Below are 19859 nucleotides of genomic sequence, written 5' to 3'. Positions count from 1 at the left end.
AATATAAACATATATTTTGCAGTGATTTAAATTTGAATAAATGTTAAACTTGATATAACCCTGTTTGTCTCTATTATCTGCGTAGTATAAGAATTAATATGGTTATTGTATAAAAACAGGAGGAGGAATGAGTCTTAGGTATATTTACCTAATGTAATAAAGGTGGGATAAAATTAAATTAATAAATACAGTAGTTAAATACTTAGTGTTATTTGAATTATGGAATGGCCATTTATATCTAAAATGTTTTATAAATAAAAAGTTGAGCTGATTGATCCCAGTTTTCTTTTTCTCTATACATCTGCCTTTTTGTTTGTAGTGTACCTCTCTTTGCTGTAAGCATTGCCAAGATACAGAAATAACTACTAAAAATGAAATATTCAGGTGAGATTTTAAAGTTACTTTGTACATCTCTTAAGTTTTCATGGTCTCATAATATGCCATCACAAGCTTCTTGGAGGGGAAAAAGCAGGATACCTTTTAATAAAGACAAAGACATGTAAAATAATTATCTAACAATTATCCAGATGTTTGGGAGTTGAGTATATTAATTCATAAAACCTTTAGCTGTTTTCAGGTCATGAGGTTTCAGATTAAAATAAGCCCTAACCAGGACACAATAAAAATCTAAATCAATATAACATTACTGATTTTAAAACTGAAATGTGACCACAAAAATAACAGCTACACATGAAACAATGCAGTAAAAGTCTTGATTAGGATCTGAAGCTAATAGTGAAAATTTTGACTAAGGAAGGGGGGAATTCCACAATTGGGATCCAGTGTCTAAAATAGCCTGCCTTGAGTATCTGCCTAGTGAATTATTCACAAGAGCAGGCATGCTAAGGCTTTCCTTGCTCAATCTCAGTTGTTGTAGAGATTTATAAGAAAGTATCTCACTTAGGCTTGAAGTTATATACTGTAGGTATCAAGGTTCCAAGTTACCAACCCCAAAGCAATCAGCTCTGAAGCCATTTTGGGAGCATTTTCAGGGCTGCCAATAGGGCTTGATATGTCATCGTGAGCTCCTTGAACTTGGCTTGCTTGGATATTAGCATCCAGTGCAGGTCCTGTCGGACAGAGGCAATTACCCTCTGTAATTGCATTGACAGTCCAGATACAATGTTTTGCACTTCTTGTAGCTTCTGAGCCAATCTCCAATCTTTCCATGGAAATTTCTTACTGGTACATTCTTGGATTTGCTAAATCAATTCTAATTTTGACCAAGAGGTTGTGTTTTATAATTATGTTAATAAACCAGCTATCTTTGGGGGGAAATGAAGCCTGCTTGAACCTCAGGTGATAAACATGAGTTTAGAAGTACCTCAGTCTCTATACTACCACCTTTAAAGATAACTCCAATCCATCTAGGGTAGCTAGGCTCACTAATTCCTGGATAAAGGAATTCATATCTATCTATACTTTATCTTGATGGGATCTTGCTTATAATATTGGCTCTTACCAAGTTACAGACTGCTTAGTCTCTCCTAATGCAGATGATACAGAGAAATAAGTGTCAGGTATGATCCTATTGATGGCTTCCATGGATGAAAATTGGAGGAGCTTTGTAAAACAACATAATTTTATTCTACTTCTGAAAAATTCTATAGCACATTAACAATAGAAGTTGATTTGACAAGGATAACACCAGAAATATGCAAAATGGCAAATATTATCTTTGGCTTCCATTATTCTTGCCAATACCTAGCTTTTGTAATAACTGACATGTTGAGGGCTTTTTCAAGCTTGGCAGATACATCTTTTAAAGAAAATACTTAGTTGGGGTACAGTTCTCAGAAATAGTTCACTTTTGTGCTTTTGCCATAATCATGTTTTATAATTGTTTGTAGTTTATCCCTGTGTGGACCTATGGCAGCCTATGTGAATCCTCATGGCTATGTGCACGAGACCCTTACTGTCTACAAGGCCAGCAACCTGAATCTGAATGGCAGATCTTCCACAGACCACAGTTGGTTTCCTGGGTAAGTCTTATTTAATTTCATTATTTATTTATTTTTATTTTATTTTATTTTTATTTTATTTTATATTTTATTATGTTTATTATTTATTTATTTATTTATTTTATTTGATTTTTATACCGCCCTTCTCCCGAAGGACTCAGGGCGGTGTACAGGCATAATAAAACCGACAATACAATATACAAATTTAAAATACGATTTAAAAAACTTATTTTAAATTAGCCCAATAATTAAAATTTACCATACTAAGAAAACCCCGTTTAAAATTAATGAATTTAAACATTAAAATCCCAATTTAAGCCAGCCCTGCGCGGATAAAAAGATGAGTCTTGAGTTCGCGACGAAATGTCCGAAGGTCGGGTATTTGGCGTAAACCCGGGGGAAGTTCGTTCCAGAGTGTGGGAGCCCCCACAGAGAAGGCCCTTCCCCTGGGGGCCGCCAGCCGACATTGTTTGGCGGACGGCACCCTGAGAAGTCCCTCTCTATGGGAGCGTACGGGTCGGTGGGAGGCGTGTGGTAACAGCAGGCGGTCCCGTAAGTACCCAGGTCCTTATGCTGTCTGTCTCACTATTTTGAATGGGTAGCTTACAGTAATATGAAGCAGAGTTCCCCAACATTTCTGGCTTTGTGAACCAGCAGTGGGAAGGGGATGGCTCACATATGTGGCCGGCAAGCGCAGATGCGTGTGCATTTCCATTTCCGCAAGTGGCGTGCACGGATGCCTGCCGCTCATGTAAAATGAAGCACACACACTCGCCCACTGCTCTAGCAAGTGAAGATACACGTATGAGCGTATTTGCCGGCTGTTTCCACAGCTCAGTTGCAAACCCTTCGCAGTCCACAGATTGGGAATCCCTGATATAAAGCACCAGAAAGATACAATGCTAGAGATAGATATGAAAGTATAAAAAACATTACAATTAATTTTAACAACATCTAAATAAATAAAAATTTTAAACCAAGAGCATGGATGGTGCAGGAGTAGATGTTTGTCTCTCATTCTGTCAATCACCTTCAGCATTAGTGTGCCCTCATTGGGGCCCTAAGTCAGCTGGCAGAGCCAAATTTTAAGGCATTTCTGGAAAGCCAGAAGCATGAAGGTGAATCTCGCCTCAGGAGGCAAGATATTCCAGAGGGCAGGGGTCATGGCAGAGAAGGCTCTTCCCCCTGACCCCAGTATCTGAAATTCCTCAATCAACAGAGTCTATACAAGGCTTATTGCTTTGTGTACCCCCAGTGTGCCATTTTGCATTATTTCTCCATTATTGAAGCAGAAGCTACCTTGCATGTACTCAGTCCTCAAGGAATTAAAATGTAAATAGAAAGAAAATGGAAAGTTCATTAACTATCTCCTCAGTGCCAAGTGTAGACAGAAGAGCTGGCTTGTGTCTCTTAAGTAGAGATTTTTTTTTAAACCATCATAAAAATTTTTATGAGTCAAGTTCATGTTTAATTTGTGCCAACCATATGTGGTTTAACCAAATCTGACATTTATAGGGAAGTACTTTCAATCCCCATATATTAGAATGTCAGTTGTTGGACAAAGTAGTTTGAGGCCATTTTTGAAATTTTATTGTTCACATTCAGTTCTGCCATTATGAAAATGAGCCTGCATATGAATCCCCTATTTTAAATGCTATAATATTTATATTTTGAACTCTGCTTTATATGTTGTTATGAACATTTTGCCACCTTGTAAATATATTTGTCAATCATAAAGGCTAACATAAATGCTATCCACTTCTAGATACGCATGGACAATAGCTCAGTGTAGGATCTGTGGAAGCCATATGGGTTGGAAGTTTACTGCCACCAAGACGGAGTTGTCGCCTCAAAAATTCTGGGGACTGACCCGTTCTGCTCTGCTGCCAAGAATTCCAGAAAAAGAAAACGAATCTGGGCAAGAAAGATCTCTACTGCTTTGCCTTTGATCTGGGCACCTTTACACAGAACAAACTAAAAGCAGTTTGTGTCTTGAAGAGAAAAGTATTAAATTCCGCCTCTGGGATCTATCTGGTTGTATATTTGAACTTCACAAAAAAGGCACTGTTGTTTCCGAAGGCCCTGAAAAATTTAATATTTTGAAGATGTACAGAATGTGAAACGGAATGCGAGAAAACGCAGGCAATTTCATGTTTTCTGGCATGTGCCGAATTGAACAGTTCAGATTTACAGCTGCTCTTTAATAATGTAAGAAGACATCTAGCGTTGTTGAGGAGCTAAAAGCTGAGTTGAAGTGACACGAAGACTGTATAACTTAAAAGTGTGCGTAATGATAGCTATAACCTATTGCCCGCTGTTTTAAGGTATTTTCCTGTAGATTGTGGTGAATTTACTAGAATACCTGTTTGCTACCTGTATGAAATAGTTTACAGGTACTAGCATTTGCTTCAATAAGCCTTAAAAAGACAAGGAGACCCAGTTTTCTCAAAGGAGTGTTCAGCTGCCTAAGATCAGGCTCTAGCTACTGTAGAAGCACGCATTGAAGCCTGCTGCTCAGAGAATATATGGAATGCAGCTCTTTGGTTAAAATGAATTCCAGCCAGGCTGTTTGTGTTTGCTTTATCTCCTTTACAGGATTTTCACTCCATTTGGCATTTTCAGACTTCCTTTTTAAAAAAAGTAGAACTGTAGGTTAGTTGTTTATGCCTCTAGCAGCATAATAAAAGGGTATGATTTTTTTCGAGATTGAATCTCTCCAGCACATTTCAGTTAATCATATCACAAAAGTTTGTAATTAAACGTTTTGAAGCATTATGTATCTTTTTACATGTCTTAGGGACTTGGCATAACAGTTGTTCATAAGCTATATATTTGGTATTGGAAAGCAGCAGACAGCTTATTACTCTTTGTAATTTCTTATCTGAACCTGAGGGATTGTGGGTTAATAATGCTTCCGATAGAAACTTCTTGTTTTCAGGAGATATTATAGAAATAGGTGCCAAAAAAGAAGGAATAAAGATTTAATATGTTTTTTTTTTCAGAATGCACTTCAGTAAATCCACAGGTATCAGATTTGTTTCATAGGAATATGTAGTGAGCTTGTTAATAATATGTGTTGAGTTACCTTGCTGAAATAAAAACTTTGCTGAAACGTTTTGGTAATTTCATACATACCCATCACATTTCCTTGTAAGATGTTATTTTGAAGCAAATACCTAACTTTAATGATGGCATTTATTGTATAAGTTGAAAAGATGTGTCTGTCATTCACCATCAAGACTTTTAATGTACACCAGCAAAAAAGATATTTTTTTTTGAATAGAGCAAGATAAGGGGCATCTTACTGAATGAAAATTTTAGATTATTTTTTAATTTTTTTTTTGTGTTATAAAAATGTATTGAAAGCATTGGATTTAAGGGTCAGACTGTACTGAACAAAATCACAATACTAGTCACTTCTAGATATGCATGGACTATGTAGCATGTTCCTGAAAATAAGCCCTCCCCAAAAATATTTAAATGCATGCGCAGCCGGTACCTGTCCTTTCCTCTGGTTAGGGTTAGGGAGACAGAGCTGGAAATCAGGTAAGACAGCAAGAGGAGCCCCGTCTTGCTCCACACGCCCCAAAATAATAAGACCTCCCCGAAAATAAAGCCAAGCTTTTTTTCAAAAAAAAAAGGGTTCAAAAAAATATAAGACAGGGTCTTATTTTCAGGGAAACACGGTAACTCAGTGTAGGTTCTGTAGAAGCCATATGGGTTGGAGGTTTATTGCAACTAAGAAGGAGTAACTTCTCATACTTAGTTAAAGTGGGCTTTTTCAAGCGGTGAAGTTCCTGAAGCTGTGGGTCCTTCAATTTTGTTCTGCTATGGATAAACTGATGGCCAAGGATTGAGTTTTTAGTTCCAGTCTATAGTTTTCCATATTAAAAGTATCATTTTTATTATTTTATTTTATTAAATTTATCTAGCTGCCCATCTCACGAAAAGTGACTCTGGGTGGTACATAATAATTAATTTTAACCCCTTATAATTGATCCTAGTAAAATCAGTCACTGTAACACTTAACCCACTTCACTTTTCTGCCATGAATAAAACGTAATGCTTACATTGGAATATTCGTCTTAATAGATCTATTCGTTCTCTGTCTTATCATACGGAACAAGCCTTTTATTCACCACAATTCAGATGGAAGAATGAAGTCCTATTTTTCTATCAGTCTTGGTTCAGTGGCTCGCTAGGTGTGTAGATCATCACAAATGTGCTAAGATCTGTTCCTGAGTATGATGTGCATAAAGGTGAAAGAGCTTTAGCCTCAAATTTTCATTGATTCCAGTTTTCCCACAAATAGCCTGCAGCATATTACGTTAGACCAGGGGTGTCAAACTCAAGGCCCAGATGCGGCCCGTGAGGTGCTTAGATCTGGCCTGTGGGGTTGCCCTGGAAACAGTGAAGGACCGGCCTGCAGTGCCTCTGCCAGTGAAAATGGAGCTCGGGAGGGTCGCAGGCAGCCATCCTGAGCTCTGTTTTCACTGGCAGAGGGTTGCAGGCAGCCGTCGCAACCGAAAATGGAGCTTGGGAGCCCTTTTTCACTGGCATTGCACTTGGGCCACCACAGGCGCCCCAACACGAGTGATGCAAAGCTGGCCACGCCCACCCTGGCCCCCTAAGGTCAAACAACCTTGATGCAGCCCTCAATAAAATTGAGTTTGACACCCCTGGGTTAGGTCTTTATATCAAAATGGCCACAGATAAAGGCCAGGAATTGAAGTTATGCATAAAATTTTATGCGATTTAAGTTTAATATGAGTTTAAGCAAGGCTTTCTAAAAAAAAATACTTGGACCCTCATATAATTTATTGAGATCATGAATAAGTAATTTTTCAATTTTCTGTTAATGTTGACTATTATGTGTCTCACCTCATTTTGTGATAGATTTAAGATTAATAAACTAATAGCATATTCTAATTATTAAGTAAGCATGAGTTCAAGTTACTGTAAAGTAACTGCATCTTGCTATTGTGAAATTGGCTGTTGTCTTCTCAATTAATTCTGCAGGACATATGCTTTACAGTTTCAATATAGAGCAATTAAATGGGTCTCCCTTATCAGCTCAGTTTCTCTGTTTTATATGTATTGTGGGACTTCCAAAAATTGGAGAAAAGGGGAGAAAATGGAAATTAAAGGTGTTTAAACAGATAATAAAATGAATTGTTTTCCCTTTGAGAGCTTACTGCAAAAAAACTAAGGGAGCATTACAAATATCTGCATCTTTATTTTTTTCTAAAAGCAGTACCAATAAGATTTCAAATATGAAAATTTATTTCGGAATCAAAAAAAGTTTTGATTTGGCTTGTCACTTATCTTTTTTTTTTAAAACAAACCACCTTTTTCTTGGAAGAAAACCAAATGAAATGAGAATAGAATTTTTTTTTATTATGGTCACTGAATTAAACAAAATCTGTGATTTCAAAAAAGTACTTTTACATCATTTATTCCTATTAAATTTTTAAATCAGACATTTGGTAATTCTAGTTGTGATTTTCAAACTAGTAGTACCTTAATAGCACTACTATGTCTGAATTGAACTTGCATTTTCCTTTTGACTCATGTAAATTCATAACTTTGTATATTGCTATCAATATTTTTTCAGTTGGATCAAGTGATTAAGGCATCAGGCTGCAAAGTGGAGACTAAGTTTTTTCTAATGCTGTTTTAGCCATGAAAGCCAATTGGAAGCCAATCAATCTTTTTTAGCCCAACTCACCTCACAAAGTGATTGTTGTAGGGAAAATAGGAGGAGGAAGACGTATTAGATATGTTCGCTGCCTTGAGTTATTTGTAAAAATAATAAAAGGCAGGATAGCAATAGCACTTAACTTATATACCGCTTAACAGTACTTTTACAGCCCTCTCTAATTGGTTTACAGAGTCAGCATATTGCCCCCAACAATCTGGGTCCTCATTTTACCCACCTCGGAGGGATGGAAGGCTGTCAACCTTGAGCCTGGTGAGATTCAATCTGCCAAATTGCAGTCAGTCGGCAGTTAGTAGAAGTAGCCTGCATTCTAACCACTGTGCCACTGCAGACACAAATAAATGAAAAAATAAAACACAGGACAAATAAAATTTCAAGGGCTGAGAGAATCACGTTTTTTATTGTGTGTGGAGCCAGCAGCTTTTTAAAGAGCTTCACATGAATAAATTCTATTTGGATCGAATCTAAACTCTATTAATCTTGATCAGTACTATTTTTCCCCAACTATTTCTACTTATATGTTTTTATACCTCACCTCGATTTACCTTTTGAATTTCATTTTCAGAAATTCATTGTTTTTGCTTTGTTAGCTTCATCATAGGTCATGGGTTTTCATAAAGTATTGCTTGTTTAAAACTGACTCTTGCTTCAGTTCTGTGGCTGAATACTGTACACTCAAAATCAAAAAATTCAGGCCGTAATACAAATCACCTGCTCCTTAGCAGTACTTTAAAAGTAGGTAAATATAACACTTAACATATTACACCATGTCATCATTTATTTTACAAAAAGAAAGGTAAAATGGAGAAGCCATGTGTGAAAAAACTAAGTACATCCTTACTGCTTCCATAGATATGAACAGGCTAAGTAGCTACTAATCGAGTGCCCTTGGTCAATTGATCATCCAAAAGCATGACTTTGTCTATAAAAGCTGAAGTTGAATCTGCCGGTCTCCAGCACTGAGGTGTGTGTTACTACAATACCAAAGAGTAAAGACATCAGCAGTGATCTTAAGAGAAGCAACTGTTGCTCTCCATCAATCTGAAAAGAGTTATAAGGCCATTTCCAAACAATGTAAAGTCCATCATTCGACAATGAGAAAAATTATTCGTAAGTGGAAAACATTTAAGGCAGTTGCCAATCTCCCCAAGAGTGGACATCCCAGCAAACACATCCCAAGATCAAACCGTGCAATGCTTAGAGAGTTTGCAAAAAATCCCAAGTTACATCTAAGATTCTATAGCACAGGTGTCAAACTCAATCATGTCACGTGACATATTGCAACTTTTTGCACAGCTGGGGTGGGTGTGGCCTGCACGTGACGCATCCGGCCCATGGGCCACCAGTATGACATTGCTCTAAAATATGTTAAATGTTGAAAGTTCATGACAGTCCAATTAGAAAAAGACTGAACAAGTATGGTTTGTTTGAAAGTGTTGCTAAACAAACTAAAAAACATGGCAGCACAGCTTAGGCATGCAAAGTTGCATCTGCACAAATCACAAGATGTCTGGACCGATGAGACCAAAGTGGAGATGTTTGGCCATAATGCAGTGCCATGTTTGTCGAAAACCAAACACAGCGTATCAGCACAAAAGTCTATACAGCAAAGTTTAGGAATGATTTGGCCTATTGTGGTCAGATCTCTAACTATACTTTTGTATTAGTTTGGGTTTCTGTCAGTAAATGGGGGTCCCTGACCATAAATACTGTAGACTTGAAACAATCTTCCTGCAATCTAACCATAAGCATGGCTTTCTCAGGTTGTGATCCATATACAAAATGCCATCTATTGTGTATTTTGATTCCAGAATTGAATAATATCAAATTCAAGCTTTTCCATTAATTAGAGCAACATACACTGAAACTTTTTGCAGGATAAAGTGTCATGTCGGCCAACTCCTATAATCCCAATAGCATAGTGCCATGATGGCGAACCTATGGCACACAGAGCCCTCTCTGCTAGCACACGTGCCATCGCCCCAGGTCAGATCTCCATGGCTTTTCTTTCCTGAGCTTGTTTCCCTGCAAATGACGAAACAGAAGCTCACGAAAGAAAAACATCTTATCTCTTGCCAGGCTGCCGGTGGTGGGATGTCCCGCCTCCCGCCAGTCAGCTGGTCTTCAGGGTCTCGGCTGCGCATGGCCGTGCATGTCTGCGCATGTGCATGTCAGCGCATGTGCAAGATCACATCCACACACACCTTTCAGTTTGGGCATGCACACGGAGTTTGGGCACTCGGAGTCTAAAAGGTTCGCCATCACTGGCATAGTGGTAGCAGACTTTCTAAGGATGCCTATAATATATGCAATCTAAAGTGAATTCCAGAAGAAAAGCAAATTAAAAACAAACAGGTCTCTAGCTTTCCAGGTTAAGGGAGGCAGAAACGTATCATGGAACTACAAGAGTTAGTAGCCCTCAACTTATGACAACAAGTGAGACTAGAATTTCCACTGCTAAGCAAGGCAGTTGTTAAGTGAGTCATGTCCAATTTGCTACCCTTTTTTTTTTTTTGCCATGATTAAGTGAATCATTGCAGTTATTAAGTGAATCCCGCTCGGAAGGTCACAAATGGTGATCGTGTGAACCCAAGATGCTGCCACTATGGTAAATGTATGCCAGTTACCATGCACCCGGATTCTGACCAGCAGAATGGTGGGAATGCTATGGCAGTCGTTAAGTGTCAAGATCAAGTTGTATATCACATTTTTCAGTGCCATTGTAACTTTGACAATGAAACAAATGACTTTAAGTTTAAGACTACCTATAATGCATTAATTAGAGTTAGAGTTGTACCCTCCAATGCTCATATTCCTCAATGGATGTCCTTCATGGACTGATTTAGAATTAAGGGAATGCACAATTTTTCAGAAGCAAGGATAGAGAAAATACAAAATACAGTACATAGGATAAAACACATATTAAATTACAGAGGGTGTCCCGACAGCATTATGATCAAATTAAATATTAAATTTTAGATTATTAGAAATTAGCCCTCATGAGGTCCAAACTGAAGAAATAGTCATATTTATTTATATTTCCTATTTCTAAAATGCCCATCTCCCTCAGAGAATTTGAAATTAGAATTTGGAACTAATTATCATCCAGGGATCTTTCAGCATGCACTCGAGCAAAATATATTCTGTACTATATTGTTCGTAACATAAAATTGGCTCCTATGGGTTGCCACCTAGTGGATAGAAACTTCTGTCATTATCCAAATTCATCAACCCAGTAAGAAAATTTTCACTGTATTCCTAAATATGCTGCCAAGAACTAATCCCACTAAGTTTATGTAACTCATTTTGCAACATTAGGTAAGACATATAGGATCAGTTTATAAAACCATTATAGGCTTTTGTAACGTGTTGTAAGTTAAAAAAACAAGGCGAGCTGGGCCATTGTATAAGTTGTATTTTAAAAAATCATTTTTATTAGTTCTCAGTATCTTTTCAGACCCATGGAAAATAAAATGAACAAAAAGTGCCCAACTCAATTTAAATATCAGAAAAAGCTTGTTTTGAATAACAAGTAATCTTTTTTTCAGTATTTGAGGTTGTTGTCCATAATGTAATTTGAGTTTCAGTGAAATGATAATGCTTGAGAGTATCCGGTCTGGCTAAACTCTGACTCCAAGGTTCAAGATAATACATGGTTGCTAAGGGTAAACCCCACTGAATAGATAGGAATCATTTTTGGATAAACATGGATTTTCTTAAATAAATTTCCCTTGCTTTTTAAAGTTACCCAATCCAAATAATATTTCTGAACAACCAAAGTAGTTAGTCAATCTACATACAAGTTTGGGGGTATTTAATAGTTGAGTAAAAACATGAAAGTTATTCGTGTATTACCAGATGGATACAAGAACAACCCTATTTATGTTTCAGAACTGAAATACAAATAATCCTAACATTGAGAAATGAAAATGTACCCAATAAAATATGTGGAACTTCATACAAAATTGTTCAGTTTCATCACTATTTGCTTTCATGCCTTCTTTACGTAGCTTAACAGTTCTTCTTTATTCATTTGGTAATCACTTTTTTTCCACTGTTCACGTAATTGTTGCAGGAGGGGCCCAATGTCTTTTCCTGATGAGATTCCCATTTGTCTTAAGTCATGACCAGTTACAGGAAAAGAGGGTACAGACCACTCTTGCATTTCTTTCAGAAGTTGTTCTTCTCCTTGGTACTTCAGAAGTTCATGGATTCTGGATGTTGCAGAAGACTCCCTTGCCTTCATAAATACAAGAAAATGAGAAATCTGAGCACCAAGCATTCATGGTCAAGTTACTATTTTTATAGACAAAACACTTCAAAACCAGATCAATCCTCAATCTTCTTAAAGTTCAAGCTTTACTTGGCACCATTTTTAAAAACAATTAAGTACAGAATTTCTATTTTTTCCCCAGTGCTTATTCATCAAATGGTTTGTTTGTGGCTACATACAAAGGGGACCCCAGTCTGTATTTAAGGGTTAGGGTTGATTCATGCTCTCAAAGTCTTCTTCCTAACTCCTGGTTTATGTATCTGAGATGAATTAATGAGGAGAAAGATGGCTTCCAACAGATCAAATAAAAAGCTGAACAAAAATTGAGAATTATCCAGAACAGATTTACTGTACTTACATCTAAAACGAAATCCTGGTATGGTTTAAGAGGCATTGAAGTATCAGAAGCTTTGGTCAAGTCTCTCCTGTGCTTCAACAGAAATAGTCCAAGGTTTTTTTCATCTTTTGATAGTTTCAGTCTTAAATCCAGTTTTGAAAGATCACACGGAACCTTTAACAATGACGTTAGAATGGTCATTGGTTTGGGAAAGAGCTTCTGAACATTTTTACAGACTGTGTCAAATTCCTGTAAATTCCCATTAACAGGTAATCCTGAGGGGATACATATAAAGAAGGGTTTTGAGAATAAGATAACTTATTCTATTAGAAAGTGACAAGAAATCAACTTACATTACTAACAAAGCAATATGTGGAATTGCTAGACAAGCAGAATAGCTAACAGTATCATTACAAGTAATGGCAAAATCAAAACTCTAGGGCCCTGCCACTATAGAACCAATGTAGAACAGGGCTACAGATTCAAGGCTTTTTAGGTCTTGCAAGCAACAGTAAAGCTAATGCTCTAATTTTTCAACGTTGGCAAAGTTGTGTGGACTTCAACTCCCAGAATTCCCCAGATAGCATGTCTACACTGTCCTAAGTAATGCAGGGATTAAACTCATTTCAGCAGTTAATATGCCCTTCCCAAATCTGGGAGCCCTGCAGTTTTGAGATTTCAGTTTCTAAAATTCTCAAGCCAGGTTTACTGAGGAACTCCAAAGATCTTTGAAGGTCTATTACTATGCCCGTTATTGAAAAATAAAAGATGTAACTGGTTACTCAAGGATATATTACTCAGATAATATTATTCTCTCTCTCTCTATGGAGATTCTCAATAATCTAGGTAATGGTTGTCCCAAATAAAATCCCCACCCAATCAGTTAGAACTGAAAAAGCTTCTTGGATGAGAAGTGAACCATTTTCAAAGAAAAAAAAATACCAAGGAAGTCCAGTTGTCTTTTGGAAAAAGCACGTTTGGGATATTCTCTATCTCTAATATTCACATCTGTATAGGAATTAACATCTATTAAGCTTTTTACCTATATAATCAGTTACTGTAAGTTCATACATCAGATGAATGAGTTGATTTGCATGTTTTCCAACAAGAATTTTTTTCAATTCCGTCCAAATCCTTTCGCCAGATATTCCAGCCAAACCTTTGGCATTTTCTTTGATGGCTTCCAAAGTTGGGGCATCATGGTCATCAGGCTTTTCAGCTATCCTCCCATAAAATCTAAGGGAAAGAATTTCAGTCTGATAATCTTCATTTAATGGAATTTATTTAATGAAAATTAAATGAATTAAAAATTAAAAAATCATTTAATGGAATTCTAGGCATCACATTACAACCCCACTACACACAACTTGATTTTCAAGAATTTTGAAACTGGATAGGATGGCAGAATAAAATACCAGTATATGGCCAAAGTGTTCACACTCAAGCAAAATTCACACTACATTAACTCAATATGATCACTGTAAGGACTTGGAATAATAAATATGGTGGAAATATATTCAGGCAAACTGAACTCCAAATTGAATAGAATATAATTTTTTATTGGCCAAGTGTGATTGGACACACAAGGAATTTGTCTTGGTGCATATGCTCTCAGTGTACATAAAAGAAAATATATGTTCATTAAGGTACAACATTTACAACACTTAATGATAGTCATAGGGTACAAATTTAACACTTAATGATACAACACTTAATGATAGTCATAGGCTACAAATAAGCAATCAGGAAACAATCAATATAAATATAAATTGAAAGGATACAACAACAAAACTACAATCATAAGTGGAAGGAGATGGGTGATGGGAATGATGAGATGATTAATAGTGCAGATTTAGTAAATAGTTTGACAGTGCTGAGGGAATTATTTGTTTAGCAGAGTGATGGCATTCGGGAAAAAACTGTTCTTGTGTCTAGTGGAAAGGGAAGAGATTTAATGTCCAAATGCCACTAATACTGAGTACCATACACAAACCAGGAAGTCACACCTCTGTAAGTGAGCTCCAAGTGAAGTGTATTTAAGGAACAAACAAAAGAGCCTTTAGTTCTCTGCAAACTGGCCTGTGCCCTTATCATGTAGAAATATAAAGCTATTTACCGGAAATAGCGTAGAATTCGTAAAAAATCTTCTTTTATTCTCTGGTTGGCTTCTCCTACAAATCTGATCTTCTTGTTCTTTAAATCATTATAACCATTGAAATAATCATAAAGAGTGCCATCCAAACCTATCAAATAAATGAAATATATTTTAACAGAAATTACTTAGAACTTCATTTAAAAAGGCACTTTCTGAAACTCCATCCATCTTTAGCATTTGAACAAGGGCAGAGCACGTTTACCACCAATCATGGTAGGTAGTAGGGTGAAACATTCACTTTAGAAGGCCAAAATTAAAAAATATTAGACATTACTTTTATATTAACTTCTGAACCAAGTTTTTCGTTCCAGAAACTTAAGGTTACTACATGTACACACCATGTGAGATAATTTTCCAGTTAGCTTCCAACTCAGGGGTGAAATCCAGCAGGTTCTGACAGGTTCTCGAGAACTGGTAGTGGAAATTTTGAACAGTTCGGAGAACCGGTAGCGGAAACTTTGAGTAGTTCAGAGAACTGGCAAATACCAACTCTGGCTGGCCCCAGAGTGGGATGGGAATGGAGATTTTGCAATATCCTTCCCCTGCCATGCCCACCAAGCCACGCCCACAGAACCGGTAGTAAAAAAAAATGGATTTCACCATTGTTCCAACTCCTACTTAGGCCTAAACCTAGGACCAATAAAGTTGATATAGAACATTCGGGTGAGAGAACAGTCCCTATTTATAGGACCACCATGCCATCTTTTAAAATGGAAAAATAGCTTACCTAGGAACATAGAATTGATGGTGAGATCTCTTCTTGCTGCATCTTTTTCCCAGTCAGTTGTGAATTCTACTTCTGCATGTCTCCCATCAGTATTCAAATCAATTCTCAGTGTGGTAATTTCAAAGTTCTCCTCATGGAGCTGCAGCAAAAAGAAAAAGAAAAAACACACCTCATTTGGATAACAGAATCCCTTTTAAAACCTCTTATTAGATGGATAGAATGCAATTTTGGGGGAAAAAATATATCCATCATCCATTTTGTTTCCTGCATGAAAAAATTCCTTTGCCTGTCCCCCTCTCTCTTTTTTTTTCCTTTTATAGTTTATAATTGAGGATGGGGTTTTATTGGGTTTTGTATTTGGAGTTTTATTTCCATACGCTGCCTGGAATTACCTTGAATCAGTTGGGTAGCCATATAATTTTTTAAAATAAATAACAGACAACTCTTCCTTTTACAGTATTTCCCTCAAGACCCCTCAAGTCTGTCTCCATTTGCCCCAATGCCCTATCTGGAATTTCTTCCCACTCAGCATTCAAGCTAATTGTTTTCATCTTTTCTGCACTCAAGTACATTTCTTATCTTCTTTGAAAATTAGTAACAACTGTTTATCAAATTTATAACTTTTAAAAATAGTTATAAATGCCATAGTATGCCAAAAACATGTACTGCATAATGCTTTGATTATTGTTTTGGGTTAATTCAGCTTCTAATTTGTAGGATTGGAGACAATGACTTAGCCACAACTGGACTCAGAGGCATTTCATCCTACCCCATGTGCCTCAAGATCCTGTAGTTTGGGTATAGTGTTCTAGGCCTTCCTTCTCCAAAATGGCATTTACTGCAATTCCCAGATATCGTAGTGAAAAAGTATAGCCATTGGGAGGGCGGCAGTTCCAACCCATGTGTTAGTAGAGCTATCTTTCATGGCAAGCAAGTATCATCAGAGAGTCTGATGATATTGCCATGTTCTGCATACAGCCCACTTCTCTTTCTTTCTTTTCTAATATTCTCCAACACTTGCTGACATTATAGTCAGCCAGCAATGAGGTGGGCTTATGGGAAAGAAGTTTGCCTCATTGCAACAATGTCTATATTTTTCTAGTTACTAATAACAAAAAGCAAACCTAAGTATATTTGCTAGCATTCAAGCTCAACATGAGGACAATTTAGACTTTATTTTTTTATAACCTTAGGAATCTATAGAAGCTCTTCTTCTACCAAAATACTTTTTCTATCAATTTTAAAAGTTTTAAGTTTGCAAAATCCCTTTACCCTAGCAGTGATGGTTCCATGTTTTTCTCCTCTGTTGTTGATCATACGGATTCCCATGGCCTGGAACATTTCTTTCATCTGACTAGGAGTTGCAGTAGTGGCAAAATCGACATCTTGTGGTTTTATTCCACTGAGTAAATCCCTTACAGCACCTCCTGCTATTCTTAGTTCATAATTTTCTTTATCAAATATTTCTGTAAATAGAAATGGGGAAAAATTGTAAAGAGAAAAAAACTCTGAAGACGACAAAATGGACTGTCCCACTAACTCTACTAGTAAAAATGGTACATGAAGGAAGCCAAGTAAGAGAAATTATAGCATGATGGCTTTTGATTTATGTGGAATTCCTCATGATAGATTTGTCCAAGATAATGCTCTAAACCTAACTTTTAATTCACAATTTAATTTTGTAAATTTAATTGAATGGGACCTCACTGGCTCAGTTACAAAATATGTTATTTATAAACTATCTGGTTAACTTTTGGCCTGTGTGTATATGGATTCGTGCAGATGTGCCCAATCCTGAGCAAGACATTTGATCATAGATGGAGAAAAATTAAATCATAGTTTAGCTTTTTAAAAATCTCTTATTTCCGTGCTCTAACTTAAAAAAGAATAGCACTGTAGATTTTTTTTTCCTTTTCAAAAAGTCATGTGGATTAGACCAAATGCAGAGTAGTCTTGATCAGGATTAAGACCAATCAAATACTGCAGAAGCTGTCCATATTTTCACTTGTATGACTGAAGTATAAAAGGGCAATAAGCCTTAGGTCTTCCCATATTTCCAATATTGATACAAACATGTGCTTGATATGTCTGATATTACTCAGGCAGACACATCCTAACAAATCACAAAAGCAGCCAAATAATCCAAACCATATTGTAAAATGAAACACTTCATGTAAATTTATGTCTGGATTAAGCATTTTTAAAATATTTTTCCAAATTTACCTCAGCAAAACTCTGGAAAATCTCAGTTTAATAGAAATCAAATAAATGTACTTCAATATAACATCTACAAGTAGCATAACACCGCATTGGAAACAGTGTCCAAATGTTTTGATATAACCATCTCTCAGATAGGAATGAAAAGGATAAAATAATGAATAATGCAACTGAAAAGTCAGCAGGAGTGGTTTGCAGTCCTGCAGTGAAACTTGCATTTGATTCTTAAAAATCTCAATTTGTTTTGATAGTTTGAGAGAGAAATGTGTATGTCTTGGTGGCCCATGGATAAGTACTTTTTGGGGAAACTGTGTTTAAAATGCGTGAGAAAGATATTCAGATATTATTGTAGACCAGTGTTTCTCAATCTCTGCATACTTTAAGACATGTGGACTTCAATTCCCAGAATTCTCCAGTGAGCATCCACATGTGGAGGTTGAAAAACTGTTATAGAGCCTTTTGAACACAGTTGTTAAAAGAAATCTGACTGTTATATTAATTATAATTCCAATGCAAAAGAGAGTAACCTACTAGTTTATGTTGGTATCTTGGTATGCACCAGCATGATGTATTTTATTGCTGAAGTTACTACTGGAATAAAATAATTACTATTCATAATGAAACAGAAGCACTAATAGTATTAAATCACAAGTTCTTGTTCATTATTGTTTTTCACAATTTATCAGGAATTCTAGTAATAAACAGGGCTGAGAAACCAGCCTTTCTCTGGGTATTGCAGAACTACATCACAAGGAAGATGATGTACCTCCTCCCATTTATGACTGCATGACTGTAACTTTGTTGCTTGTATCCTTACGATTTATATTGATTGTTTCCTAGTATGATTTGATTGCTTATTTGTACCCTATGACTATCATTAAGTGTTGTACCTTATGATTTGTGATGAATGTATCTTGTCTTTTTATGTACACTTATGTATATGCAGCAAAGACAAATTCCTTGTGTGTCGAATCACACTTGGCTAATAAAGAATTCTATTCTATTCTAAACCAATCTAATAATAATTACAGAGTTGGAAGGGATCTTGGAGGTTTCTAGCCCAACCCCCTGCTTAGGAAGGAAACCCTATATCATTTCAGACAAATGGTTGCCCAATCTCTTCTTAAAAACCTCCAGTACTGAAGCAACTACAACTTCTGGAGGCAAGTTTTTCCACTGATTAATTGTTCTAATAAGGAAACTTCTCCTTAGTTCTAGTTTTCTCCTTGATTAGTTTCCACCTATTGCTTCTTGTCCTGCCTTCAGGGGCTTTGGAGAATAGCTTGACTCCCTCTTCTTTGTGGCAACCCCTGAGATACTGGAACACTATCGTGTCACCCCTAGTCCTTTTCATGAAACTAGAGTCATACCCAATAATGTTAAGGGGCACTAGATGTTGAAGCAAACAGCTGGAGGGCCACAGGTTGTCCATCCCAGCTCAGCTCCCAAGCCACCTTTCCCAAGCAAACCAAGCACCTGTACCTGCAATGCTTTTCAGTCCTGGCGTGAACAGGGACTTAAAGTCGGGAGACTCTATCTTCATGGTTCTGAAATTCCGACAAAAGCTGGCAAGCCCTACTCTGTTGCGGGGAGCAAGGATTTCAACTGCTTTACACCCCAGAAGAACGAAATGACTCCACATCTTTAAAAAAAAAAAACAGACACAACGAAAACGAAACCACGAATTAATGAACACGTAAGGAAAGCATGATGCAGACAGCCCCAGAGGACTGGAAAATATAGCAATTACGTGGGTGGCGGGTGGGGACAAAGCCCCTTTGCACAGCTAGGAACGGCCTTTGAAAAATAGCGGCCGCCGCAAAGGTGGAGTGAGCCACCGAAAAAAAAAACAACACCTCACGCCACGCTCGGTTTCCGCGGCCTGCAAGGAATCCCCGCACCGGCCGGGCGTTTCAGCCCCATTTCCCCCCTTTTTTCTCTCTCTTCGGAAGGCCTTTGCTGGTCAGCCTGCGCAGGCGAGAGAAAGGGCGGCCTCACTCACCCACGAACTTGAGGGGGGTCGCCGCGGCTTAGGCGTGCGGACCCAGCAGCCCCGCAGCGCCAATTGCTGCAGGGGGAAAAAAAATGAAGGGAAAGGAAGGGTGGGAATCCCAGAAGCGCGAATAGGAGGCCGGCGCTACGACGGAGTAACTCCAACTCCTCCTCCTCGTACTCGTGGGCGGTGCTTTTATCCGTCTGGAGGCCCTCCCGAGACTGCGCAGTTTTACTCGGCAGCCGTGCGCGCTTTTTTAAAGCGGGCTGCCGGATCGTTCGCCGCCTTGTGGAGTAGCTTCGGCTATTGCTGTGCGGGGCTTTTCTAGGGCTTTGGCTCCCAAGTAAGGCCTTTTGCGTTCAAGGGCTTTTCCTTGGCATCAAAAGGCCTCTCTAAATAGATATTTTGCTTGGGTCCGAAAGACACGGGCTTTTTAAGGACTCCAGTCGTTATCTTTAAGGCTATCTTTATCTTTAA

General features: G+C 37.5%; 2 protein-coding genes across 3 annotated transcripts in view; one reads left to right on the top strand and one right to left on the bottom strand.

Moving 5' to 3' along the window:
• The window catches only part of CRBN (cereblon), a 33859-nt gene extending 25868 nt beyond the window's left edge, over positions 1-7991 (top strand). Inside the window, exons 9-11 of one of the 2 annotated variants that reach the window (XM_058167388.1) lie at positions 320-384; positions 1851-1982; positions 7853-7991. In XM_058167388.1, coding sequence (XP_058023371.1) covers positions 320-384; positions 1851-1982; positions 7853-7973 — 318 coding nt within the window. In that variant the 3' untranslated portion in view covers positions 7974-7991. The other variant, XM_058167387.1, reaches the window with a different exon arrangement.
• On the bottom strand, positions 7850-19535 carry TRNT1 (tRNA nucleotidyl transferase 1). The gene is made up of 8 exons (XM_058167389.1): positions 19392-19535; positions 18872-19031; positions 16445-16638; positions 15173-15311; positions 14407-14533; positions 13333-13526; positions 12312-12565; positions 7850-11920 (listed from the first exon to the last, which is right to left on the bottom strand). The coding sequence occupies exons 2-8, from the start codon at positions 19029-19031 to the stop codon at positions 11672-11674; spliced, it is 1317 nt and encodes a 438-aa protein (XP_058023372.1). The 5' UTR covers positions 19392-19535; the 3' UTR covers positions 7850-11671.
• Positions 19536-19859: the final 324 nt, after the last annotated feature.

This window comes from Ahaetulla prasina, chromosome 2, assembly GCF_028640845.1.
Source record: "Ahaetulla prasina isolate Xishuangbanna chromosome 2, ASM2864084v1, whole genome shotgun sequence".
Classification (NCBI taxonomy): Eukaryota; Metazoa; Chordata; class Lepidosauria; order Squamata; family Colubridae; genus Ahaetulla; species Ahaetulla prasina.
The sequence above is the reverse complement of the archived record's forward strand: the minus strand, read 5'-3'. Positions and strand labels throughout refer to the sequence as shown.

Bases quoted from the DNA above. Each gene is read 5' to 3' on its own strand.
- TRNT1 (XM_058167389.1), bottom strand. From the start codon at position 19,031: ATGTGGAGTCATTTCGTTCTTCTGGGGTGTAAAGCAGTTGAAATCCTT. The intron at 16,639-18,871 runs GTACAGGTGCTT...TTCTATTTACAG, and splicing joins AGGACTGAAAAGCATTGCAG to AAATATTTGATAAAGAAAAT. The intron at 15,312-16,444 runs GTAAAGGGATTT...TTTTTGCTGCAG, and splicing joins ATGGAACCATCACTGCTAGG to CTCCATGAGGAGAACTTTGA.